At 45.0% G+C, this 27,930-nt stretch overlaps 1 protein-coding gene across 1 annotated transcript in view; it reads left to right on the forward strand.

Moving 5' to 3' along the window:
- The first annotated feature begins 7,566 nt into the window (after positions 1-7,566).
- RAB11B (RAB11B, member RAS oncogene family) overlaps positions 7,567-27,930 on the forward strand; it is a 41,355-nt gene continuing 20,991 nt past the window's right edge. The window contains exons 1-2 of the mRNA XM_078670292.1: positions 7,567-8,014; positions 20,997-21,192. Coding sequence (XP_078526418.1) covers positions 7,975-8,014; positions 20,997-21,192 — 236 coding nt within the window. The 5' untranslated portion in view covers positions 7,567-7,974. The remainder of the gene's footprint in view (positions 8,015-20,996; positions 21,193-27,930) is intronic.

Genomic DNA, 27,930 nt, shown 5'->3' on the forward strand with positions numbered 1-27,930 from the left:
GATGTCATCCCCTTCCTTGTAGGGGGCCACAATTTTTGTCAGGTTTCTATTGTCATAGCTCCTGTCTTTTTCTCTAGGAATATTGCTGCCACCAGTGGCATCTAAGCCACACAATTTCTGCTCTCTTGCCAAGGCAAGTCTAGCTTGAGCCAAGACTACCTCCTCCCTCTCTATTTGGAGTTTGACAGCCCTCATTCTGGCCCTATGCTCTAGCCTTTGAGAAGCAGTCATGCCTCTCTGAGATTCTCTTGAGGCACTAGAAATATGAGAGTCCCCTGAGGGAGATCTCACTCTTCTGTTGCCTGGGAGAATGACATGGTTGGATCTGGGGAGGTGCTGGCCCTCTCCATTTCCCAGTAGGTCTAAGTTGGCCTGGTTAAGCCTGGCAACTTGGACCTGGCCACCCCTCTGATCCTGATCTTCTGGGTCCTCTACATCTGAGTCCTCCTCCTCCTCTTCTTCCTCCTCTTCTCCTTCCTCTTGAGGGGTATCAGTTACAGGGGGGTTCCCTCCATCTCCTGAGTCTAAGGGAGCTTCATTTCCCTTCTCTAAGTCCTCCTGCTCTAGAATGGCTATCAGGATAGGACATGTGGGACTTCTGCCCCTTTTTAACCCTCTTGATATGCACAAGGCAATCAAGTCCTTTCGGGTTAACTTGTCATAGCTGGAAGTTGCCTTGGTAAGGTCAACTGTCACAGGAGCAGACCCTGAGGCTTTTCCTGTGTCAGACATGACTGCTAGTGAGGTGTAAGTGGTGCACTTACCTACACTAAGTGTTTTCCTACTGTACCTTGCTAGTGAGTTGTAGTTAGGGTGTGCTAATCCCTTTAACCTACAACTACTAAGTTCAGTAGAACTTAATATGCTAAGCTTTTGATTTATATGTACCTAGAGGTACTTGATGTGATCTTTCAATTTGATAAAAGATTGCAATGGTAAAACAACAGCAAGCTCAAATCCGCACCGCTGCTCACCAATGTGAGAAGTTGGCCTGATAGGTGATGTTTCCAATTCTGGAACCACCTATTATCAGACCAAACAATCCCTTATGGTGTCAGGTTGTAAGTCAACCTTGTTAGACAAGCTATCCTAGGGGTAGCATGGACTAAGCAGCCTAAAGGCTTAACTTAAGAGGTCGTGTTAAGCGAGCTGTTTTACCACATACAATCCTGTAATATCAAATGAAAGGACACCACACAAGTATATATTATAAAAATATATGTGTTTATTACTAAAAACAATCCCCAGTATTCTTTATGAATAAAGGGGCACAAGCGTTAAATCAAAAGCACAGTTTAAACATACATAGTTGCACAATTATGGATGAGGGCGGGGGGCCACTCAAACCATATACTAAACAAGTGGTATAAGAGATACCAATCGAACAGTGGTTAGGCCTAGGGCCTAGGGAATCGCTGGGAGCAGTCAGGACAAGCAGTGCTGAAGTCGGGAGAGGCCCACGGGATTCGGGAGCAGTGCGGAAAGCGCACGCATGCACCAATGTTAACCAATGGTGCGTAAAAGTTGTAAAGTTAAAGTTTAAGGACACTTCCGCTGAACCTAGAGGAACAAAACTTAAGACACAGACCCTAGAGATGTGTACCAGTGTGGGAACACCGGCGGAGCAAAGTTACCTCACCCACAGGAAGCGGGTGCACAGGGTCGAAGTTGAGTCGGGTTTCGTCACGCAGGCTCTTGGTGCTTGAAGCTGAAAGGGCTGCAGGCGGGGTGAAAGAGAAGTGTCCGGTGGAGTCCAAGGGTGGACTCGAGTCAAAAAGTACCTGAAAGCAGAGGGGACAGAGTCTGGGTCACTCAGCAGTGACCAGGGTGGAACCAGGACGGAACCAGGCAATGTCGGGCGCAATCAGGTCGCTGTCGAGGAGCTTCTCTCCGCTGTCACGTGGGCTCTGGGGCATCTACGACGTCCAGGAGCAGGTCACGATCTGTCCCACGCAGATTCTCGCCGTCGGCGCTGTCGGCTTCAAGATTGGAGCAAACAACACTTGGCAAAAGCAATCCACGCGGAACCGGGAGATTGCTTCTCACTCGAACCAGGAGGGTCAGAGTGGGGCTCCTTTTCAGGGGAGCTGGTGTAGATCTGGAGCAACCAGATTCACAGGTCGAATTTCAAAGTTCGTCGGTACAGGGGCCACTAGCCGGCTGGCAAGTGACCGGGCCAACGCGTTGAGCCAAATGGAGCAGAAGGGCCCCACGCAGCACTCGTCGAGTGTGGAGGGCTGAACTTCGGTGCAAGTGTGGCTCAGGGTTGGGGCTTCTCAAACCCCGGTGTACAGCTTCGAGGGTCACTCGTGGGCTGCACGGTCAGCGTCTCGTGGTCAATTCAAGATGGCGTGCCCCACGCTTCCGGTCGCCTACACGGGTCTCAGCTCTGCAGGGACTGTGGATCGGGCTGTTGGAAAGCAGGCAAGCTTGATCTCGTCGATCTCTGTCGCTCGAGTTCCGGCGGGAACTGCAACAAAGTAGACGTCGATAGCTGGATGGTGCCTGTTTGCACAGGGTGGTCACTCCTTGACCACAAGGGAGATTCTTCGGGCTTCTACGTCGAGTAGGATGTCGAAGGGTCCAGAATTTCGTTTGTTATGTTTCTTCAGGATAATCTGAAGTGCATTGGCACTGCTCCCAGTCTTATACTAATTTTGGGGGCTGGATTACCTGCTAGGTCCCCTCCTATGGGTGGGACCCAGGAAGTGGGTGGATACACCCCCTTCCTTTGATCCAGGCCGCCCTGGCACGAGGGCTGGAGTGCCCCAGAACCGGTTTGGCCGGATTATGCAAGGGGCAGCCTTGTGCGCCCCAGGCAGTGTCTGGTTTCTTTCAAACCTCCCTGCTACAATCCACTATCTCCTGTCTGGAGGGTGATAACACCACCCTGCGACAGGAAACCCTTTGTCCAGGCCCCATTTGGCTGAGTTTCGGTCAGCTTCAGGGGGTCAGACTTTTGTCTGTGGCAGAGGCATCCATTTTGTGGATCTAAGGTCCTTTTAGATATTAACCGCATTTAAGTAAAGTAACATGTCTTACCCCTCTAGAGGGGTGGAATGCTATCCCCGTCGCCAGAACTGGCGAGGGGATAGTATTCCAAATCGTATGACACCTTACACGACATGTTTTGATAAAGCCAAACCAAAGTTGCTATATAACCGCGAGGATTATAAGGCACTTAAGAGTATATGGTATGGCATTATCCTGAAACAGCTTAGGGAGTTGTTCCCGACAGCTGCAGACAGGCTCAGCTCATGCTAGAGCTCCATCTCACATCAAACCACGCACTCTGCCTCCAGGATTGATGAGGCCTTCCCTAGGAGTGGCTCACAGGTTTATATGTGTCCAGATATAGGTTTAGATATAGGTATACTATATCTAAGTAAGGGGTGATTACACCACCTTACCCCAGCTGAGTGATCAGCCAGTTGTGTCAATTTAAGAACCAGCCAGGGGTGGCAAAAGATATGCTGCAGCCCCTGGTAGGCCTTGGTGGCCCCTATGCCCTGGGCACCTATAGTGCATTATACAGGGGCTGACAAGGAGTCCATTTCCAATTGTGGTATGTGCCTATAGCACATGTATTAGTAATTTAGTGAGAGAACAGCAGGCTGGGGGTCTGATCAGCAGGCCCACAGCCTCAGTTGTCGAAAACCAGTGAAGCAAAAAGCAAAAATTTGGGGTGACCATAGGATAGCAGACCCTACTCTCCTACACATAACAATGATATGGGTAAAGAAAAGAGGAGCTGCATAGAGAAAAAGAAAGGGAAGGCAGAAGAAAGGAGGCAGAGAAAATTATACAAGGAATAAATGGCACAAGAATAGTGAATTTGACAAATGAGTACAAAAAAGTTGCACATGAAGGGAAGAGGGAAAGGGAGGAAACGAGTGAAAAATAGGGGCATGAATGCAGAGGCATAAATCTGCACTGACAATGATGATACTTCAAACAATTCTTAAAGGTCCATGCAAGCCAAAAACAAAAAGCCAGCAATGCACTGCTCCCCTCTTCCCTCTTTCTTAAGATCCATTTTCTGAAACAAATTTAAGGAAATGTAATCTCTAGCCTCTATGGGACTTTATTTAATATTCCACTGCTGCAGGTTGGAAATGCGATGACCTACCCTGGCCTCATACAAAAGCGGTATAGCAGGTAAAATTCATTAGGGGGTAGTGCTCCCAAAAAAGCAGCAACCTATCACTTAAAACAAAACCTGGCAAATATGCCTTGATGATCTTTTTTTCCATTCCGTCTGGATATTGAAAGTCACTGACCTGCTTCTGTGTCTCCTGCCACTGAAGTTCCCATAACACCCCCTGGGGTATTGTTTTTATCTTCCACAGAAGCAATATGCCTCCCATTGACGTCAGTGGGATCACCCATACCGAAAGCTTCCCAACCAGTGGCTGAATTGGGCGTGATCTGAAGTGCACGACGTGCCAATACTTTTTTAATTTAAGAAAACAGTTCCCCTACTTTTTGTAAAAAGACAACTGTCCAAGGACAGTTAGTTCTGACAGTTGAAATGCTTTAGCTGAAAAGTAAGCCAGGGAATATCCTATGCTGGGAAACCCAGGTGGGGCAGAGAAGCTAAACAAGTCTTCATGCCAGGGTGCCTGCGTGCCTGAATTTTTTTTTAATGTGCACAACTAGTTAATCTGCACATGTAAAGGGTGCTTGGAAGCCAGTATTGGCTTTAATTGATGGAATCACTTGAAGCTTCCTGATAACATAGATTCATTCTTTTTGAGTGGTATTGCAAGGGAGTTGAAAGCAGAGTGGTAGTACGTATGCTTTTAAAGGACAGTTATGAAAACAATTGCATGATGCATAGTCCAGGTATTACTAAAATCTATATTTTGGAAGCCTCTTTTTATCTTAAACCATTTGGCACATTTTAGAGCAGCCTATCTTCTGTGTGTAATGCACGGTTAAAATAACTACTTACATATTCACTGCACTTTCTGTCACAGACTGGGATCTCGTGGGACTGTACATACACAAGTCACTATTTTCCACTGCACCAACCAGGATCCAATTCCATGGCCCTCTGGTTACAGACACACACCACTGCAGTGCTAACTAATAGAGATTTCATCATGTACGATAGTGCATTTCCCACTGATTTTTTTAAGTTAAGCTCTGCGTTACTTTATATTCAGTTACCTGAAGGTTGAAAGACCAAAAAAAGTTACAGAATATTTTGTTTTTAGCCATGCCTTTGACCCCCAACACTCCCTCGCCCCAAGGCCATTTGCACACAGTATCACAGTTCCCACAATTCAGTGAAAAAACATCTTGGGGGCATTCTGAAAGCTTCCCTTTGAATGCATTCTGCCCATTGCTTACCATTTTCTTTTGAGTTTGTAACTCACATTTTCTGGCTTTCTACTTGCTGGCTTTGTTTTAGGCTGTCCAGCATGTGTTTGTCATGCATGTGGAGCAAACCTTGCTCACCATTGCTCCTGGTATTCTTCCATCAGTCCTTGCTTCTGTAAACAGGTCATTAAATTTAGGTCTTATCTTGTCACATTTGCTTTGCATTCAAAGACAGAGGTCAAATGTCAGGCTCTGTCTTCCGAGGGAGCTAGGTGTCTACTTTTCTTTCTCTGACTTCAAAGAGAGAGGATTTATGTGATAATCTTGTTGGGTAATGGGAAAGATTTTTTTGTGACACACAACAAAATAAATGAACTGTGCAAATATTTCAGAATATATCAGAATTTCGAAAGCACAACTGAAGTAAAAAAAATATAATTTGGAAGTATGGTGGAAACAAATATTTTAATATGATCAAAACAAATCGGTACACTAGGTGATGCCATTTCCACGCATTATCATTGTGCTCTGTATAGTTTTATCAGTAAAACTGCATGTGCAAATGTAATTGTCATTTTAATTGAAAATGTGTAGTCTGTAATGGCAGTGCACTACCACCCGATGCATAGTCCACACTGCACCCCTCCACTCTACAACACTCTCCTACACTTTATGGCCCTGCAATTAGAGTGACCAGACGTCCCAGATTTCCCCGGACAGTCACGGTTTTAGAGGACTGTTCCGGTACCCTGACACTTTTCTTAATTTTAAGTATACATGTCCCGGTTTTTGGGACAAACATCAGATCATTCTGCAAAGAAGAATTGAAAGATATAGCTTCCTTTCAAAGTAAGTATTTTATCTGTTTCTGTCAGGAAGCATAGGAGGAGTGCAACTGAATACACCCAGCAGAGGGGAGATAGGGTGTGTGGGACAGCTGTGGGGGCTCATGGTGGAGGTTCTATCATAGATAATGTTATGTAAGCGAGAGAGAGTGTGTGTGTGTGCGTGTGTGTGTATCATGTTACAAACTGCATAGAATTGTTCCACATATCTGTTAAAGCTTATTTTAACATAAATTTCACGATCAATTCAAGTACACAATGCATGATCATATATGTGATGATGGCAACCTGGGTTTATATTATGGTTGCAATTCGTAATTACGTTTCTTTGGGCTCTCATGTTATCATGTTCTTAGAGCCAGTTGTTTATACTGCTTGGTGTACAGCATCATATTTCTAACATGTTTTAAACACATTTAATAAACATTTATTTTTAAAACATTACTTGAACAATTATGCACCAGTGGGCAATCGAGTCCCTTTAAGTAGCATATCATTTGTTTTACCTCTGGCCACGCAAAAAAACAGGTTTGGCCAGACATAGAATTAGACTTAGACTAAAGGCTTTGGTCCTTCTTTTATGTCTGGCCTGGCCCGGTTTTTGCTTCTCAAAATGTGGTCACCCTACCTCCACTGTGATCCACTACTCTCTTCGACATCCTACTCCACTTTACGACACTCCACTCTACTCTATGACACTCCATGCCCCATTACTTCACTCTATGCCACTCTACTCCACTGACACTTTACTCCACTCTACGCTACGCCGCGCTACTCTACGTCAATGTATCCACTTTATACCCATCAACTCTAAACCTGTCCACTCTATGACTCTGCTGGACTCCACTCTACTCCACTGTATGCCACTCAATTCAATGACACTGTACTCCACAACTCTCTACTCCACTCCAATCCAATATTAACCTCTACACTCTACTTTCTGCCACTCAGACTCTACTTCACTCCCCGCTACGACACTCTACTCTACTACACTTTATTCCACTCTATGACACTCTTCTCCACACTATGACACTTTTTGCCACTCCAATCTACGTCAATCTGACCTACTCCACTAACTTTTAGCCATGCTAAACAGCAGCCACACTGGTGTACAACATGGCTAAAACACATTGACAAAGCATAAGCGAGACCTATTGGCTTTGCCAGGGCTTGTTTTTTAATGCACTTCAACTGCTTCCCCTAACATGTTTACATCTCCATTGATTTCAATTGGATCCTCATCCAAAACCAGGGACCAAACCTTCCTAAAGACAGAAGTTTGCGAGGCATTCCGTTGGCTTAAGTAGCACATACATTTTATTTTTACAGAATAGTTCCAACCCCATCACGCTTGTTACGCCCTGCTGTTCACAGGAACCTAGCCTTGAACCTGCGTGTTTTCATCCCTTATATTTACAGATACGCCGGCGGCTACTCCACGGGCATATTATTGTACCCTTCCAGCATTTATAATCAACTCAGGTTCTAATTACAACAGCCGACCCTGCAAGGTATTCCCGTTGTACTTCCGGCTGCACCGACCGTACACCGTTCCACCCCATGTATTTCCGGGTTGAACGTTGAACTGACAATAATAGCGTTACCGTACAGTGGCCGTTACTCGGTTCCTAATGCCCTGAATTCCATTGGTCCGCTGCTCTGCCAGTCAGCGCGCCGTAGCATTCGACTGGCTGCGTGCCTGGCATCCCGTGTCCACTTCCTGCTCGCCGCTTGTGATTGGTCGCTTCCACCCTGCAGGGTCAGGATCCAACAGAGGCTGCATTGTCCGGAGACCGACACGGACATGGGCACCCGGGACGACGAGTACGACTACCTGTTCAAAGGTACGGGGGCAAGGGACCCTGGGACCAGGGAGGCGGTTGAGAGGGCTGGGAGGGGCCGGAGTAGCGGGTCCGCAGCCGCTGTGCCTCTGCGACCACTACCGGGAAGGAGGCGGGGCGGTGTGGGGATGGGAGATGTGCAGTCGCCCTGACACTGCTGTTGTAGATTAATGATTGAGTCATTATATGGAATACAGGGGTATTCCACCGGGGCATGTTGAATGTGTCCGTTTTGCGGTGTCTGTAAAGTGGGCATTTGAAGGAATGCAGATGGGGAAGGGACTGCGGGTGGGGCCTAGGGCGAGCTAAGAAATGGCGAATCCTGGACTCTGCAGGAGGAATACCATTATGAGGTCGGGGAAGGAGGCATTGGTGTTGCAGTGGTAGGGCGTAGGCACTATTGCATCTTTATTGTTCCACATAGGTGCCCTCGTGGGCTGTGCAGGGGCATTCTGAGGTCAGGAAACGTGCAGCCTTGATTTTGCAGGAGTGTCTCGGCTTCTCCTGGGAGGCTTCCTGCGGTCAACATTGGGGCTTCACTGGGTCTGCAGTAGCGTCTATTGGGTGTCTTACATAGTGGAAGTAAGACACTAACTACTCTAGTGCGTGAGATTGTGTTTTTGTCCCCAAGGGACCCTAGCAACTAGGTCATACTGCGCTAACGAAGCTTGACACCTACCAAGCATTGTGCTGAGATAATTGGCGTGTTAGTGGTGAGATACTCTGGGTTAAGGACCTGCCCCGGGCTCCTTTAAATTATAGGAACACCAGAATGCCATCATGATCAGAGATGGCAAGACAGTCGGTGACTGACAGTTCCATTGACTCGGTGACCTTTCTTTTGTGCTCAATGAAAGGCTACAGGAAACAAGTGTGTGTTTAAAAGAGGCTCACTTTTAACCATGATGCACACCGATGTAATATGGGTGCGTTGGGCCATGAGTAGTCATTTTATGAAAGTGTAGCTACAATCATGTTAGTCCTACAATAATTATTTTACTGCCCCTTTGTTTACTATCCAAGGTTGCAGACGCTCCTATAGGTACCACCAACTTACCATAATGTTTTATCCAGAGAAGCTTCTCCTTTACATCTAGTAATGCGGATTCAGTCCCATGGTGCAAGAGCTAGCTTGTTTGAGGTTGAAAACCTCTTACAGCTTTACTTGGTGGGACAATATCATTTTTGTAATTTTGTCAAAGTATGGGAGACTTGATATCATGTTGTAATTGTTCGGTTCTAGGTTTTTGCATTTTAATCTTTTTTTTTTTTTAAGAAACTGTGTAACCACAACCTAAACTGTTGGCCTTGGCAGCATGCCATGAGTTCAGTTAGGAGGATGGCAGTATGATGGCCCTGCTCTCTTGGTTTCATCTGTTTAGAGGATTGGCCTAAAGGCTTGAAAACCTAGTTCTTTACAGACTCCTCCATAATTCCAAAGATCAGAGTGGACCTGAAGCTGTATTGTGACCCAAACGTCTTTTTTCTTTTTGATAAAGACAGTTTTAAGAATATTTAAAGTTGTCATGAATATTATGAAGAGATGTACACATAGATTATTGATGATTTGCACAGGGTTGAGATGTGTTTGTACTTTTGGTCTTATACAGCTCTCATAGTGTACATTCTTGTGTCGAAAATTGGACCATCAGAACGGGGTAAGGTAGGACTTTCAGATATAAATTTGTTCATCGACTCTGGGAATATCTCCTCCTTTTTTGAGACTTTTTAGATCATCTGAAAACCGTGCCCATCACTGAAACAGGTGAATTGCATGACGTCCAGGTTTTTGAATGTTAAAGTAAAAATTCTGACTTTTATTTGAGCCAGGATCACAGCAGAGTCCATAAGATTTTGATTATTGGGGCACCTTGTGTTGCTAAGTAATTTGTAAATCTTAAGCAACTAATATGTTGAACATCGAGGTAGTGGTTTATGCCATATTGTAAAGTTTGAGTTGGTATTGCAAAATGCGGTTAACGTAAGGAAAACTTTGCGAGATAATGTTCTATAAGATTGTTTTTTATATGTGGTTAAATTGTCAGGATTGGCACACCTACTCGAATTGCATGTGTTTTAAGCATAATGGTAGATTTTAATTTGATGACATATAACCCATTCGCTAAAGAATTTCCAGATTTCAACAAAAATAGTCTGTTCTTCAAGCAGATCAAAAATTGCTAAAAAGTTAATACATCAGTGTAGCAAAGAGGCGGGAGCTCCACAAAAGTTACCCAATCTCCTTTCAGCTGTTTATTGGTGTATTTGGGTATGCTAAAGTGTTACTATCTACAAATAGTAGATTGAGCAAATCCTTTTATTTGGATGACAAAAACCTATTTGCTTAGATGTAAATTAAACATGATGAAAGAATAGTTAATTGTTTGGCTTGAAAACGCAGTTTCACTTTCGATGAAAAATCATGTTTGCCTCACCGACGTTGCTGTTGAATCTGCAGGTGTTTCAAGATGGGACTCTGAGTTTGTACAAGTCAACCATATTAAGTGTCTTCACGTTTTATGTCTTGTATATTATCATAACTCCTAGTGAGATATACTAAATATGTAATTAACCTTGCTGATCTGCAGGGGTGCATTTTAAGAGAAAGGTGCCTCCAGTGGTCCTATATTGTTAAGTTAGTGTAATCCCGAAGTTGAAGTTCAGCTCTGTAACCTTTTGGAGCTGCATGAAATAAAAGAAGGGCTTCCCTTAATCCTTGTCTTCTGAGCCTAAAACTTTAAACATTTATCACAAAACGGTTTTTTTATGGAGGTAGAAAAGACAATATTAGTAAACTGGCATTACCTATGTTTGGTTTAGAACAATTTGAATGCGATCTTCAGATTGTGTTTAATCCTACTTATTTTTATCTCTTTAGATTTTCAATATACATCCCTGTGTGTTAAAAGATGTCCTTTATAATACTACAGGATTAGGCATTAATTGCATAATACACTATGGAATTTAACTTTCCTCGACTCCTAATTTGTCTTCCTTTTGCTTCATAATTTAGACAACTCTTTGGCATTAATTGGCGCCATTGGCCATCAAATTTATTGACGTATGTTCTTTGAAAGTGCTACTGAGATACAATATGTAAAATATGTTTTTTGCTTAGAGACTTATACAAAAGTTTGTTAAAATCAATCAGTTCTTCTCAAACTGGTACACACTGGTATAGTGGATTTGTGGGATTAGACCACAGCCACTGGCAGTTGCATTTAGGTCACAAGGCCACAGATTAGACCAGTATTTCGAACAATCATATTGGGAGTCACACTTCACTAATAAATGACCCAAATATTTCGGTTAAATGCATCTCTTTTGCCCCTGTTTGAATTATCGCGTCTATTACTGCTCTTTTTTAAATGTTCTGCAAGTATCTATATGGTCTCAGTTTCTAAAATGTTTGGCTTTACTCCGCTCCTTATACTCTTCAATGTTATCTCTGTTTCTTGTAAGGTCACCAGCACGGAAGCACTTAAGAAAAATATTATTACTGAATTAAACAAGGCACTATTGATCAGGTTCCTTTTATCTTATTATCAGACAATTTATTAATGGACATTTCCATGCGTTCAAGGATTTTAAACTGTGGTTTCTGCAATTTGGCCACAGCTTCCTGACTTCTTTCAACCTCACCAGCATCCAATAAAAATATTTCTATTTAGTTATCTCCAAATTTTAGGAGGTGGACCACCACTGACATGTAACCAAATAAGCAAGGCATCTGATGAGTTGACTATACTTGAGGCGAAAGACAGTCACACACAGAGGCTGAAGTGGGTAACCAGAGCGAAGCCTGATGTCCCTAATGGAAGCAGCCATTATGGGCTCTTGCAGGCAGGCACTGATTGGAAGGCACCCAGGCCTGCTGAGTCAGGCGGCAGGACATTCGGTTCAAGGAGAGCTGGGCCTTGTTTATTGCAAGGTGTCTGTGAAGATATCCAGGCGCCCTTTGGACTCTGTTTTAGCTTCCTTTGCAATCGGAGCAGTAGAGGAATTCGTTTTTGTGTGTCTAATTCATTTGTACCATGGGGACTTAAGAGGAGGTGTTCTTTTCCTACCCCCACAGGGGTTATTTCGAATGTATTTTGTGAGCTATATGGAGTAACCAGGGAGCTCTGGGGTTCATCAGTGACTCACCCTTGCAGCACATGCTCAGCCCTGATATCGGGGCCTGACTCATGGGATTTGTGAGATAATCCAACAGGGAGTAAACATTTCCTGTCGGGATGTGTGTCTTTTAACGATGGGGTGGAAGTGCGTTATCTTTCCATTGTGTAAAGCGCCATGCGGTGCACTTTTAAAGCTTTCTAGAACGCGGAAATGGAAACCCGGATTTCAAAGCACTGGCTGGACCCGTTGGAAGAGGACGGGACGCACAGTGGCCCTCTAGGGTTACAGAAGAACACTGCCCCAGCCACCCCACTCGGAGTCGTGATTTCCTGATTTCTTTGTTATGGCACAGGCCTGCCATCTGATAGCCATGTATCTCGTCTTCAATTCTCTCCACCTTTGAGTGTGAACTTCCTTCTCGGTACCTACAGGTCTCTACCCCCCTTGCTTTCTTTTGTTCACCAGAGTTGTTTCTTGGAATCCGTGTGAACTTCCTTCTCGGTACCCACAGGTCTCTACCCCCTTGCTTTCTTTGGTTCACTAGAGCTGTGTCTTGGAATCCGTTTCACCAGGGATCCCTGTTCTCGGTTGTCAAGAGCCCTGGTGCCCCAGGCTTTCTCTTCCAGGGCACCCCGAAATTAATAGTATAGAGCAAAACCCAGAGCACTGACCGGTATGCAACATGTCAGGGTAAAATCAGCAGAGCAAAGCAGAACTCCCCTGTCTGTGGTCAGTGAAGGATAGCTCTGCTGTCTGCCTGAGCTGAGGGGTCAGTCTGCTGTCTGCCACAAGTGAGGAATAGTTTTGCTGACTGTCAAGCGGGGTGCATCTCCATTGAGTGCGGTAAGGGGACGATAGCTCTGCTGTCTGCCATGAGCGAGGGATGAGTCTGCTGAGCATGAGATGGTTCTGCTGTCTGCCACAAGTGAAGAATAGTTTTGCTGTCTGTCAAGCGGGGTGCATCTCCGCTGGTTGCGGTAAGGGGACGATAGCTCTGCTGTCTGCCATGAGCAAGGGATCAGTCTGCTGAGCCTGATATCGTTCTGCTGTCTGGCACAAGTGAGGAATAGGTTTGTTGTCTGGCAAGAGAGGAGGAGCTCAACTGGTTGTTGTAAGTGAAGGGTAGCTCTGCTGTCTGCCTTGAGCGAGGGATGAGTCTGCTGAGCCTGGGATAGTTCTGCTGTCTGGCACAAATGAAGAATGGCTTTGCCTGTCTGGCAAGAGAGGGACAGCTCTACTGCCGGTGATAAGCGGGTCCTGTCATAAACGGAGCCTGTGTGTGTTGTCTACATATTGCAAAGGATAGGACTACGGGGCAAGGGGTAGTCTGCTTCCTTAAAAGCGATTGATTGCAGTGTTCTTTGGCCAAGTGTATGTCTTTTCACTTCCCCTGTGCTGCTTTGCTTCAAAAGCTCTGTCAGGAAGTCTGTAGGTACAAACAGACCTGTCTGCTTTCTCTAACTAATGAGCATTTAAAGCGTTTGTTTAACATTGAAGCACATTAATACTTTCCAGAAACACTGTCAAATGTCTGAAAGTCAAGTAGTTTGTGTTTAATATGCTCCATTTTGCGCACAGCAAAACAAAGCCTTTTTAGGTCTCCGCCTAGCGAAGGCTGCACATGCTTAGTCTCGCTGGGGAGATCTTATGTTTTACAGTGTGGGGCTTGAACCCGCCCCTTTTCTCCATTGGCTGGCTTCCTAAACGGAGTCCAGCCATTGGAGGAGAGGGGCATCACTCCGTTCAAGCCCGGATTCGGGGGGGGGGGGGGTTTACTTTCTTTCTCTGCTCTTCCCATTGGCTGAAATTTTACCTTCCAGCCAATGGGAAGAGGAGAGAAAGAAAAACACGCCCCCGAATCCCAAAATGGCGCTGCGTTTCTCTGAGGCATTCCTGCTTCGGCTCGGAGAAACATGGTGCTGTTCATGGCGTGGTCCGAGGTTCATCCTCCGCCACGGACCTCTGCTGCTTGTTTTTGCTTGGAACATGTCGTCATTGTTGGGTGTAGAGACACAGAACAAAAAGCTAGCCTCCCCGTCCAGATCGGCTCACGAGGCTCGAGACAGAAAACGTCATAATCGCCTGATTAGAAGACATGGGCCTTTGGACTCAATCTTGCCCTTGCTCCCTGATCGCATCTAATTGGATGTCGGTAGTCAACACGCCTCCTCATTTCTGTTGTGGCCATTTTGACCCGCGAGCGATTCAGCCTCCTCCTGTTCTCTGACTGCTGAATGTCCATGCCCCTCTGCCCCGGACTCAGCCATTGATACCACAACCACAAGTACATTTGGGGAAGCGCCCAAAATGAAGGCCGACTCACGGTAACGGTTCCGTGGAGCTGCAAGCGTGTTTACTCACTGCCTGCTGCATGGATCGTATCGTAGGCGTGTGGTAAGAGCGGAGCAGCAAGCGCCGGATGGATGGCGCCCTGAGGAGCGGAGGGAGGGCATGAGCGGCGGCCATGAGCGAAGCAGTGTGACTGTTTCGGTGGCTCGAAGGTCCCCTACGCCGTCTCTGGGGTCTGCACGGCGCCCCTTCCACCCCAGCCTTGAGTGTTCAGCGCCAGCTTCCTCCGCGCTACGGCAGACCGGCGCGGAAGGGAGGACATGGCCACACCACATTCTTGTTGCTTGTGCGACCAGTGTACCCCACCTTCCACTCGCCCCCAGCGAATCCTCAAAGACCGAGGGTGGCGTTATCTTCATAATTATGAAGGCGCCTTGAAGTGCGGGTTTAGCACCCTTGACGTGTGTAAATTGGCGATCATTTTAGAAGCACATGCAGCGCCTAGTACGAACCCCCTGGGGGAGGCTGAGGTGCTGCCACCCAAACGAGGGGCCTCAGTATCGAGTTTAAAAAAAAAAAAAGGCGCGAGTATCTAATTCCCTTAGCGCAAGTGTTGGCCAAGACAATGGAGCATTTAAAGGGCCGCCGTGCTCTTCCGAGGGTGACCATCTCAGCATTTCAGCATTCTACTTTACTGTAGGTTTCGCCACACGCTCTGGAAAAGGGGCGTGGTTTGTTTTGCATATCTCCATTCTAATTTTCCTGAAACTTATTTACAAATTATAACGCTGCGCTGCTTTTTTATCATTCTTTGGTCATTTGGGCTGCTTGTTCCTTTTGCCAGCGCTTCAGTTATACAATGGGCGGAGGGATGAATTATTGAAAAGGTGGGTAGTAGGGGACATGGTGGACGAGTGGAAGGACTGGGTGGATTAGTATTTGGGTGCATTAACCACTTGGATGCTAAGGCACCTGATATTCTCCCATGTAATTTCCATTGAAATCGATGGAAACTCCATGACGAGCTGAGCTCGTCATGAGCGTCGAAGGGGTTAATGTAAACGGGTGGTTAGGGAAGTGTATGTGTGAGTGGATGGATGGAGAATGGATAAATGGGTGGATGTGAAAGGATGAATGTGTTTGATAGAATAAAAAGCAAAGCGCTTCACGACGAAAGAACCAGTGCCCACAGAAAGGGGACGGGACTTCCAGGCATTTGGCGTGATTGCAGAAGGAATACAATTTCCCCCCCCGACCCCGACCCTCCGAAGAAGGTCTACGAGCACTCTGGTGTTCAGCCAGGCCCTCAATACATAACAGTAGGAGAGAGACAACGAGAGGGTCCCAGAGGGCCTCTGATGGCCCTATAGTATCCATAGGGGAGGCTGAGAGTAAAGGGCGATGTACAACTGGCGCATGTCATGTGGTGAACGCCGTCATCCAGTGTTCTGTCCTCAGCCAACACTGCATGGGATGCTGGGACTTGTAGTACTAAAGCTGGAATAGCGAAATTGAGACTATATGTCCCAGCAGGCCAATCCTGGCAAGCAAAACGATGCAGATTAAAACATCTAAACTACCTGATGGGGCCACATGTGATACGGGCCAACTTTATGAGATGGGCAGGCAAAACCATAAAAAGAAGTTTGTGTTACTACTGTAGAGGGGGAGAGAGGGCACGAGCGAGAAAGAGAGTATGTTCACGATGTCTGATAATAATAGGTGGTTATTGTATAGCACAAGATTATCCTGGTAATACAGGCTTCCTTATAACACATCAATAATTTTAGTGTAGTGCTCCTGTGATGTGTAGATTATGCGGTTGAACTGAGCAAGTCTATGGTATCGCATTATGTGGTATAATATGAATGAGTGTATAGTCTTATCTGGTTTTATGGTATGCTTTTTTAGACTACTTTGGTACAGTGCAGACAGAGTTCGTACGCTACTATGAGTTATGATACACTATGAATACTAATAGTTTGGTGCCACGTGCAGTTCACTGGACACTTCCCAAACTCTTGGTTTAAAGGCTTAGAAGGCTTCTTTCCATGTTTGTATTCTCGGTTTTTGATAGAAACCGATATGTTTTATCTGTATTTGTGTGTGACGCCCTTGTGCGAATAGTGGATGAGGTCCTTAGGTGAGTATGTGTGAATGTAGGGTTAGTGTTTTTTGAAAGGAATGCAAGGCTTTGGGATTTGAAACTTTCATAGCCTGATGTTCAAGCATTCGGTTTTCTGTTGTGCCTTCATGCAGTGTTTTCTCTGCGTGACCTTTGTGTTGAAGGAGTGTTACCTGTGGGTTATCTTATCTTGTCAAGTGATTGAACTACATGTTCTCTATTCATCTTGCTAAGTGAATACACGAATTGTAGTGTAATTGTTATTTAGACAGTTTGGGTTCCCCTCTCTAGCTGTGATTGTGTTAAGTAGAACTGGAATGAAGTGATGGTAGAAGTAAAGCAAAGTGGTCACGTTTGTCAATCATTTTTACAAGTAAAATATGCTTCAGTTCTGGTAAACCTTCCTTTGGTTTGGTTATATACCATGCTGCACAGTGACCTGTCCTTGCACCTCTGCTGTTCTTTATTTACATGCCCACAGTGGTATAGATATTTAGGCGCTGTCAGGTCATTTCCACACATAAGCTGACTAGATCCGAATGTACACCCGATCTAAGAAAATTGGCCCGAAGACAAACTTGATGATGTGCTCAGATGTACATTTTCCCTACATGAAGTGAGGGAAAACAGATCCTGGTAATCAGAGGGATCCCTCGCAGCATTCTTCTTTCAGTTGCCTCACAAGCGTAGTTCCCTCCCAACAATTGGCTCACAGAACACAAGAAATCAATTTTTCATGTTTATGTAAATCGGGAGTCTTCAACCTTTTTTGTAATAAGAGCTTCTTTTGTTCAATGAAAATCATCCCGAGCTACTAGTTTTGGTGTTGTAGAAGTGACACCATGAGACATTGCTAACCTATGCAACAATACCAGCAGTGATCCCACAGTGCATCAGGCTTGCCAGCAACAATGTCAAAAATAACTTTGTCAATTTGGAATGCCTTTAGATGGGTAATACATACCACCCATAGCTGCAATGCCCCGGGCATCACAGTAATAATAATCATAATAATTCTCTCCATTACCATCTGATTTATCACTCAAATAACTGCTTTCAATATAATTCAGAAATTCAACTATTTTTCTCTAGACATCAGCTTATGAGTTCTGAAAATACACATTGTTGTCACAAATACAATTTTTAACTTTGGTATACATATATTAATACAATCAAACAAAAACCTCTAATTTGTTAGGCTGTGCTGCATGCAGGAGAGCTTGGAGGTAGCTGGAGATTCACCAGTATCTCTTGAGCAGCTCATTGGGGAAGCCTGATGGAAGTAGACCATTTATTGTTTCTTCAGAATGAATGCCATGATCAAGGTTGCCAATCAACAAATGTCCATGTTACAAAAACTGTCTTGTAAACAGGCCTTAGTAATTGTGCAGTTGCACTACAGAAATATAACCTATATACAGGTCTGAGAAAAGCTCACTGGCAGATGGCGGCAGTTGCAAAACTAGGCTCTCGCTGACTGTTCCTAACACAGATCACCACAAGAAGTCCTTCCGAAACAGAGATTCTAGCAGTTTGCAAAATGTGACTTCAAACTACAATTTAGTCTGCACCGCATTCTATTGCCATTGTCCACAAGCTTCATTAGGGAACATCCAGATAATTAAAAATTGTTGGCCGTAGTTATTACATTTTGACGCAGCTCAACTCGGCAAGACATCTTGTTGCACTTTGTGAAAAAGGGAGGGCAGGAATGTGCCATATCTATCAAGATATGGTGCATTCCTATCCTCTGCATGTGCTGGCTCACAATTAGCAGCCTAGCGCCAACGCAGGCGCACGTGCGTCATGGTGCATGGGTGCCTGCTTTGTATGCAGGATTTTTTTTTTGCATGAATGGTTGCCTTCTCACACAAAAACAAATCTGAGCGGCATTTTCCACTTTTACGTGTGCTGCAGAATGCAGCACATGTAGAAACAAGCATTTGCAATGCAATAGTTCTCGCATTATTAAAGTTAGAGCTATTGGCATTGTAAATGGCAATGCCTTTTATTTATGTTTTTGCTTTTAAAACATAAATAAAAGGCATTGTCATTTACAATGCTAATAGCTTAAACTCTCGCAAAAGTGAGACCTATTGCATTGCAAATGCTTGTTTTAAGGACGCCCCAGACACTTCTTCCCCAACCTACCAACCTTCAGCGATAGGACAAAACTGCAAGCTTATCTTAGCAAGTCCATACCTGAATACAGCGTGCTTCGAAGAGCAGCACATGCGCTGCTCAGGATCGACATAAAAAGTCTCTGTTTTAATAGCCTTATACAATATGGTCGGGTATACAGGAAAGAGCTGGCAGTGTTGGATAGTTGTCAGGGGCTATTCATTCGTTTTTGTGTTAAGCGCTACACATGGAACATTGTTTAATGTAATTGATACCTAGTGTTAATTTGTCCTTTTTTTTCAGTGACTTTGTGTGCATGCGTGCGTGTGCATATATGTATGTGCGTGTGTGTTTATGTGTTTGCGTGTATGTATGTGTGTGTGTGTGTGTGTGATTCTCTGCAGATTATAGGTTCACATTTCTGCTGGGCAGCCTCTGCCTGTTATCCTTTGGTGTCATTCTCCCTCTGACACGTCATTGGTTTCACACGAGTCTCACTGTGGTGAGAGTGCTGCAGGAGAGTATCAGGGGTACTGGGTCTCTGGATGACAGTTTGTGTGGAATAATGTTTTTACTAGAAAAGTGCTTTAGACCGATGACCCCAGAGCCTGCTCCCTTCCAGTGTGTGGTGAGATTTTTAGGATGTGGGGGCTCTGAAGCGACAAGTTTTATAGCGCTTGGGAGTGCTGTATTCACCTGCCTAGCGCTTGGGAGCGCTTCATTTCCCTGAAGCGCCTGGGAGTGCTTTGTTGCAGGAGGCCGGTGCCCACCCGGCATTGGCCGCGGGATTTGCCTCCTTAGCGCTTTAGAGCGCTGTGTTTGCCGTTGAAGCGCGTGGAGCTCCAAGCCGGTGCCCACCCGGTATTTGCCCCAAATTGCGGCGTATTTCCACTTGTAGCGAGTGTCACCTCGCTTTATAATTAAATTCTGGAGGGAGCCTACCCCTCGTGTGTCAAACCGAACATCGCCGCCGGCCTGCGACCAGGAAGTCAGGCAGGCCGGGCAGGACAACCGGAAACCGGAAGTAGGAGGGCGGGAGCCTACCCCGCCTCCCACGGAAGAGCCGCGGCTGTTTTGAGCACCGGAGCAGGCAGGAGCCTACCCTGCGCCCCGGTGCACTTGCCCTGAGAAGGAGTGAGGAAGAGTCCTGCTGCCGGCGCCTTCCACGAGTGAGGGAGAGCCCGTGGTAACCGGCATAGACGAGCCCTGCAGCTGCCGATGAGAGGAGAGCCGCCGCACCAAGGAAGCCGGTGAGTGAGGCTTCGCCTTGGTGGCTCTCGGGGGCATTCTCTGGCTGTCTTGAGTCCGGGAGGGACTCCAACGAAGGCGCCATTTGCACTAAGAGCTGCGGCGGGGGGCTCTGTATGTGTGTGAGTGTGCGTGTGTGTGTGTGTCTTGGAGTCTGTGTGTATGCGCGTGTGTTTAAAAGAGGCCGATGACTGTGGGGGGGGAGGGTGTGTGTGTGAGCGAGCATGTGTGCCAACTTCAAGAAATCGGAGCCGGGGATGTGCGCGGCGCGGGGCTGGACGTGCGCGTTCGCGCACCCAAATCCGCATGAAAAGCTCGTAACACCCTCTTGTCCCTAATTCCCCCGAGACGGGCAGCTATACGTCTCCAGCTGGACGCATCCTTCGGATGCTATTCCAGCGAGACCTAAAAACGAGGCAAAGTAAAGATTTTTCGCCTCGTTATGCCTCACCTGGGGAGGTGTAGCCTTTTTGACGCATTCCCAGTTCTACCACTAATAGTAAATCTGGGAATGTCAAAATCCATGAGTGGATGCGTGGGAACAACCATGCTGCACCCATGGAACGCCTTCCCAGGGCAGCGATTTGCGCTGCCTTGCCTTACTCTATATTTATCAAGCAATGCAGGGCCACTCAAGCACGGCTTGATTAATTTAACTTGGGTTTTGCATCACCCTTGAGCCCCCATGCATGGCGCAAGACTGATGCAAAACCTTGCTAAATATGGGCCTTGGAGTCCAATGCTCCAGGCTCTGGAATATCGTTAACCCAGCTTTGAGTGCGCAACCAGCAACCCCTAGTTCTGGAAACCTTCAAAACAGTCTTTAGGCTCCCGTCCTGCTGGTGACCTATGATGAGAAGGTCTTGATGAAGAAATAAAACTAGGTTACACAATTCTGATGTGATTGGACTTGTACTGATTGATTATGCCTCAAACTTTTTACACTTACTCTAGTGCCCAGCAGTGTCACTGAGATGATTTGTCTTGCTTTATTAAAACACGACTGTGAAGACATCAGTAGGTTTTGAGAACAGTGTGTTATGCCTTCAATGTACGTTAATAATTTATTCTCTTTTTCTACAGTTGTGTTAATTGGCGACTCTGGTGTCGGGAAGAGTAATCTCCTCTCACGATTCACACGCAATGAATTCAATCTTGAGAGCAAAAGCACCATCGGAGTGGAGTTTGCAACCAGGAGTATCCAGGTCGATGGAAAAACAATTAAAGCACAAATTTGGGACACCGCAGGACAAGAAAGATATCGTGCGATAACTTCTGCGTGAGTTATACTTATGCCAATGGGTGTGAGGCAAAGATTGTTTTTCTTTCTTCACTAGATAGTCCTAATAGCCAGAAGCACTCCCAGTGACATATGGCTTGTGTTTATAGACAGCACAGTTTTGTAATCTGACCTTGTGTTTTGTTACATATGTTTAATATAATTCATGTGGCTAGCACTAGAAAGTAATGTCCCAGTATCTTCTTGAAACGGAGATAAGCTTTACCAAATAGATCAGGCGTAGGCCTCAGTTCTATCCCATATTTTTCATTTATTTATTTTGTATAATCTTTATAGCATGCCAGTCAGATAGTCTGTTAGGCTCCAGCACGAACTGGAAGCAAATTTGGCATCTGCTCTTTTTGAATCAGTGCCTACATGGCATTAGAGGAATCCTTTGTTTTCAGGAAGTGGCCAAGCGTTCCAAAGGATCACTCCTCTCACCAAAGACCTCCAGCAAACATTGAGAGAACATTTTGGGGTGAAGTTAAAGAAACTGAGTGCTCCTGCAGCTTGTACTTATGCCATTAGGAGACTTGTTCCCAGATATTGAAAACTACAGCTTTGTGAACAAAGGCCAGTGCTTTAAATTAGTATTGTTTTCCTAATGTAAGGGTTCAGAACTAGTCTGTTTCCTGATTCTGTAATAAGTTTTGGTGAGCGTTTTATAATTTCTGTAATGTCATCAGTAAAAAGTTGTTAAAACTCATTTCTCAACACATGTACGTTGATTCTTTAGTAGTACTATATTGTCCCGAAAAGTTTTCCTAGCTTATTATATGTATATGAATAATAAGGAATCAGCACCCATCCAAAAAGTGTTTTCTCAATAATTTCAAAGGTCCATAATGCATATAAAAGTCTTGTGACAAATAAGTCCGGATTTCAGTGAGATTTTCTTTTCCAAAGTTCTTTATTGTAATGATACAAGTCAGGAAAAAATCCAAGAACACATAAGGATTCCCTTCTTAGCCTTATTATATGTATATGTCCGGGTGGAATAGTAAATAATTCTCACCGAAAATAAAACCAGATGTTGGTAGCAGATTTTGTCATATCTGCAAGACTGAAGAAATGACAACACAAAATTAAATTAGAAGGCAAATGTGAAGCTTTCATGCAGGAACCTGTAGCTGATTTTGTTTTCATGTCTCACCTGTTTTTCCTCCCATGGGTGGCACCGTTGATGTATTTTTGTAGGCAGTTACTCCTGATGTAATAAGGCCTACAAAGTTAGAGTGCACTACTACATACTCCAAATAATGTGGTTTCTGGGTGGTAGAGAGCCATAGCTCTGAGGCGTGTTTGCCTGCAGCTTTATTCCTATAGAATTGTATTGTAAAAGATAGTTGCTTTTTCAGTTATTTCTCATGAATAGGAAACAGTCTGACTTGTCGCTAGTTTGTTTGCCATTTGGGCAAGGGGTGTGGCATTTAGTTATAACAAAAGCCTCTGAATTCAACCATCAACCGCTCCAAATCTCCATCAACATTTACATTTAAAACCCAGACAAAAGGAAACTATTGTTGAAAGGAAAAAGAAATGCACATTACGGCTGTCTGATAACTGTTTGACTGCGAGGCTTGACTAACGTAATATGATTTGATTGGGTTTGTTGTATTTTAGAGCCTTCAGCCATACACAATTTCAGCAAGTAGACTCTCAATGCTAGAAGACTGAGTTGCATCTAGGGCACAACACGTGACACAAGTTTATGGAACTCACAGTAGTCCTTAATGGTACCAAAGAAATGGAAGAGAATTTCATAGCTGTGGTGCCAAAATTACAGTTAGCCACATCGCTTAACTTGGCTTTTTCTAAAGCATGTTGCTGTTTCATATGTATCTGATAAGTCTTAACAGGCAGGAAGTTAATGTTTGAGCTTGTCGGCTCAAAAGCCGGTACCTTTATAGACCATCTCGGGGTATCACAACGTACCTTAAAATTAAATAGGCAAGATAGGGAGCTACTTGAGAGCAGGACACATTGTTGAAGGGTTCTCTCACTGGTTTATGCCCAGCACGTTTCCAAGTGCATTGTTTGAATAAACTGCAGTTAATTATTGTGCGAGGCCGTCGGCTCCAAGTAGTTAGTTTAATACAGGCAGAAGCGCACAGTATTCGTTGTCTAGGTCATAATGGGAAAGGAACAAGAAATGTAACTTTTTTTCCTACTTTTTAGGTCTCAGCCTGCGATGGCTTCGCTTGCGCAGTCTCGATGGCGAGATTTAATGATATAGAGGAGAACATCACTAGCAAGGTTAAGCCCCGCCCCTCTTCTCCATTGGCTGGCCTCCTAAATGGTGGCCAGCCATTGGAGAAGAGGTCCTAGTGACGTTCTTCTTTCTATCTAAGCCCGTCCTTTTCAGACTGGGGGGCGTGTTTTTGACTGTTTACTTTTTAATGTTTTTCTTTTTTTTGGACTGCCTGTACGGAATACTTGCCGAGGAGTGTACCTATTTCCCGTTGATTCTTTTGCATTCTGTTGTATTTTTTTTAATCTGTGCATTCACCTTGTGATTGTATAATAGCCAGTGTTATATAAATTGAGTTGCGCAACTGGTTTGCAGAAGGTGGCCGGAGGGCGTCTCGGCGCCTCTGATCCTAAGATTGTGTGCATCCCTCTTCCACTTGTGTTGTGCTACAGTGTCAGACTCCGAGTGAGGGTGGGGTGTGGTGTAGGGCCCTGCTTACAGGTCGCTTCCTCCCTGTGTGTGAGCATACCCTCCCGTGCCTGGTATTTTCAGCGTCTCATGCTCCCGTCCGTAGGGGGTGGGGGTTCAGCTCACTCCCCGTGTCAGTGTTTGTGTGGGTTTGTACTGCCAAGGGCTGCTATTTTCAAACACTCCCCCGCCAACTCCCCCCCCCCCCCCCCCCCCCGACACACTCCGCTGTACACGACTCGCGCATTGGCCCCCCGCGCCACCCACCCCGAAGAGCACAGGTTCGTCATCCAAGCCCCCGAGGCACAGGAAGAGGTTTGGTGGTGGGGGCCGTGGCCAAACGCCTTTTGCTGTTACTGCCAAGTGATGTGGCTATTACAAAAAATCCCCAAGTGTAAATGGCCGCATGCCAGCACCCCCCAGGGGTGGGGAGCGTGTTACGGGTTGTATCCCACCAGATCCAGCTGTAGCGCCTTCGGGTGCCAAGGATTCCAGGTGGCAGCCTGTCGGAGATCCGTAGACCGATTAATCCTTGACGCTGACTGCCCCACCCGTCCCCCCATCATTGAGCATTTTGCCGCCTGCTTCAGCTCCATGCCCGATCGGATAGTTTTGTCAGATTCGGAGGCCCAACCCATTCCCGAAAACAGCTTTTCTGAACATGGCCTGTTACACTATGAAGATAAAGGGCCGGGTAAAACGCCCTCCGAGGCAGGAGGCCCTCCCCGCCCCCATTTGTATGCAGACTAGGCCGGCGGGGGCTAGGATTGGCCCCCCTCAAATGAGGCGAGCCCCCTCCAAATCAAGGGGTAGACTAGTTGAGGGGGGGGGATAAAAGTGACCAATGGCCCAAGTAGGCACATACACCCCCCCCCCCCCTCGAACGGGCAGGTCTCGCACCATGGAGGGGTTGGTGCGGGCAATGATGCCTCGTTGGCAGCATAGAGCGAGGTGAGAAATGGCGCGAAACCGGGACATCTGTAGCAAGAATGGGCAGGTAGTGCAACAAGGGGGGAGGAAGCTCCATAGACTCCCAACGTTAATGCGGGAGAAGCAGGTTCAAGTCTCGGCGGCACTCAACAAACTGGGAGGCTTGGCAGATCGCATCCTAAGCTAGTTAAATAAAGCACATTGCATCTGTGTAGTTTGAGGATAACACCGTGTTTCTGGGCAAATCATACCTGAATGTTATATATCAAAGTCTCGCTATGCACTTGTAATTATTGTGTGCATCACGGGGATATGGCGCACCTCACGGTACTGGTATAACCAGAACTCTGGCCTGGTCTGTCTTTTGATCAGTGTGTGCTCTTTTCAGGATCACATTTAAAGATTCATTAATGTGCGCATCACTGTTTGATCTTCCGTACACGCTTAAAGATGCCGCCTGGAGCCTAATCACACCCTCTAAATAGTGTGCACAGGCACAGCACTGATTTGCCCTGCAAGGCATGCAGGGTTGCATCCGCACATCCCAAAGATGGGGTCCGTGCACGTGGCTTCATCTGGAACTGCTAGTCTTTCTAGAAATAGTGTGCACGCCAGTAACTGTTAGGTCATACTGATGTCCAGAAATCTTCAATAAAGAACCTTAATGTTCATGCCTGAAACTGATCGGAATAAGATGCTGCTGAGAGCAGGTCACGCCGGCTGGCTGCCATGGGAAAAAAGTGGGCGCTTTTCACAAAAGAAAAAATGTGGGGCGGCTGACGCCGCACGCATGTTTCAATTTTATGGCGACAAACGCTTTTTCATTTTCGGAAACTGGTGGAAAGGTGCGTCGCGGGGTGCAATATCTTGTTTAAAAAAAATTTTTTTTGCACCTTTAGAAAATATCCTGTGCTTTTTGTGGCTTACCCTTCCTTCCAATATGATTGCAGCAGCACAGTTTATGATAGGCATTGACTCTTCCACCCCACAGTTTAAATTCTGGAATATTGTGAGATAATGCTGCCTAACTGTAAATCTCGGGCACGTAAAGATGTAATTTAGAAAATGGTCATCTGATGTGACCTACTAGAAAGGAGTGGCTTTGTCCCCTTTGAGAGCACAGACCTGTTTTGACAGCGTCACTGCACACTGCCGGTACTGGGCTTGGCTCCCTCGAGAGAAGAGGTGGGCGCTGCAAACCACGCTTTTGACAGATCACTAAAGTGTGTGTGTGTGTGTGTGTGTGTGTGTGTGTGTGTGTGTGTTATATATATATATATATATATATGAGCTGGAGTCCCACAACTCACACCTGCAGTGTGAGAGACAGCATTGTGTGTGAGAAACAGCAGAGTGTGTGTTCTAGGGAGACTGCAGTGTGAGACCTTTTATTTATGTTTTGGTTTTTGAAGCATAAATAAAACGCATTGTTATTTGCAATGTCAATAGCTCAAACTCGCGTAAATACGCGACCTATTGCATTGAAAATGCAATAGGTCTCGCGTTTGCGAGAGATTAAGCTATTGGCATTGTAAATGACAATGCCATTTATTTATCTGTTTTCAAAACCAACACATAAATAAAAAGTTTGTCATTTACAATGACAATAGCTCTAACTTTTGCAAAGCCGAGACCGTTGCATTGTAAATGCTTGTTGAGAGAAGTAACCAGCGCCCAAATCTATGTTAGGTGATATTAAAGGCAACTAACTGTTAATGAAATGCGAGGATTGTAACAAACTCTACTTGGGTGGAGTGAGGTGTAAAACACTTGAGCAGTGTTTCAAGTACAAGAGAGATCCGGCTGAAGTAGTTGTTTTTTTGTTTGCACATTTTGATCAAACGGTTACAACTTTGCATTTGTGGTGTAGGTTTGTCAGGAAACTGATACACTGGCATTTTGTCTAATATACGTTTCTTGTAATTGGCTCCTAATGTGTGAACTGTGTATTGCAATATCCGTGGGGTGTTCTGAAGTCAGGAAACTATTACATTCCTGAAAGATAGCATCAGGAAATAGAGAATTTGGGCCTTAAAAACAGCCTAGAAAAGAAATAGAATACGTTAAATCGGTTATGTTGTGCAAAGATGGACCAATGAAAAACATGTCTTACCGTTTGTGCTGTTACGAAAAAGGCTCAGCTAGGTTTACCCAATTGCTTGTTCCTGGAAAAAACCATTTGATAACAACTTCCTCAAACTATGAAACTATTCATGTGCCCCTGGCAGTTTTGAACAATGGTCCTTTGATTTGTTTTCTTTTTCTTTTTTTTATCTCTGTCTACTTTTATTTCATAACAACAACATACTGGATTATTTCATGATGGAATTACAAATCAGCAATGCTTTCTAGATCAAATTTTCGATCTTCCGATAGTTGCTTCAAACAACTGGGATGGTTAACCCTTATTTCTAAGTAAATCGCAGGCTATTATGAAAGTTATTTTACTAAACTTGTGCAAAAGTACACAACATTTCTTAAAATCAAAAAGCATCAAGGTTGGTTGTTTTCCTGAATAAGGGGAAGATGAGTGTACATATAATAAGGTCAGTGTTTCAAGTATGCTTTTGAACTTTGTGCTGGGGCTGTGTTAAAGGGTTCCATCTAGAGCAATTTAATATGAAGCATGGTATAGTGGGTATAATATTGCTGTTGGTCTTTTGGCCAAGATAAACTATAATACCAGTTGAACGTCTTTAGTCTGCTGTACTGTTTCTTCATGGCTTGTGCCCGAATCCCATATAGCAGGTGCCAGGAACTCTGTCTTTTTAGGAAAATACCACCACGTTTTAATACCTGAACTCTCGCTTTTGATAGACTCAGAAGAAAATTAAATCAGTATAGATTTTTTTCTCTACATTGTGTTACTTTTAATTTGTATGTTTCCTCCCTCCACTCTTAGGATGTTAAATCACTGTCCTAAAACTGAGCATCTTTTTCAGCTACCCAGTAGAGAGACTGACAACTCATTTTTTTTTCCTACATGGGTTTCCCCATGAACATTAAAACTCATACTTTTTTGTCTTTTTGTAAATAGGTTTTAGCAATGATGATTTTAAAAAGCCAAAATGTTGAGCTAATTATCAATATTATGCAAACTGTAATAGAGAAAGTATAGAAATTTTCGAGCCTGGCACAAAACACTT

This window comes from Lissotriton helveticus, chromosome 12, assembly GCF_964261635.1.
Source record: "Lissotriton helveticus chromosome 12, aLisHel1.1, whole genome shotgun sequence".
Lineage (NCBI taxonomy): Eukaryota > Metazoa > Chordata > Amphibia > Caudata > Salamandridae > Lissotriton > Lissotriton helveticus.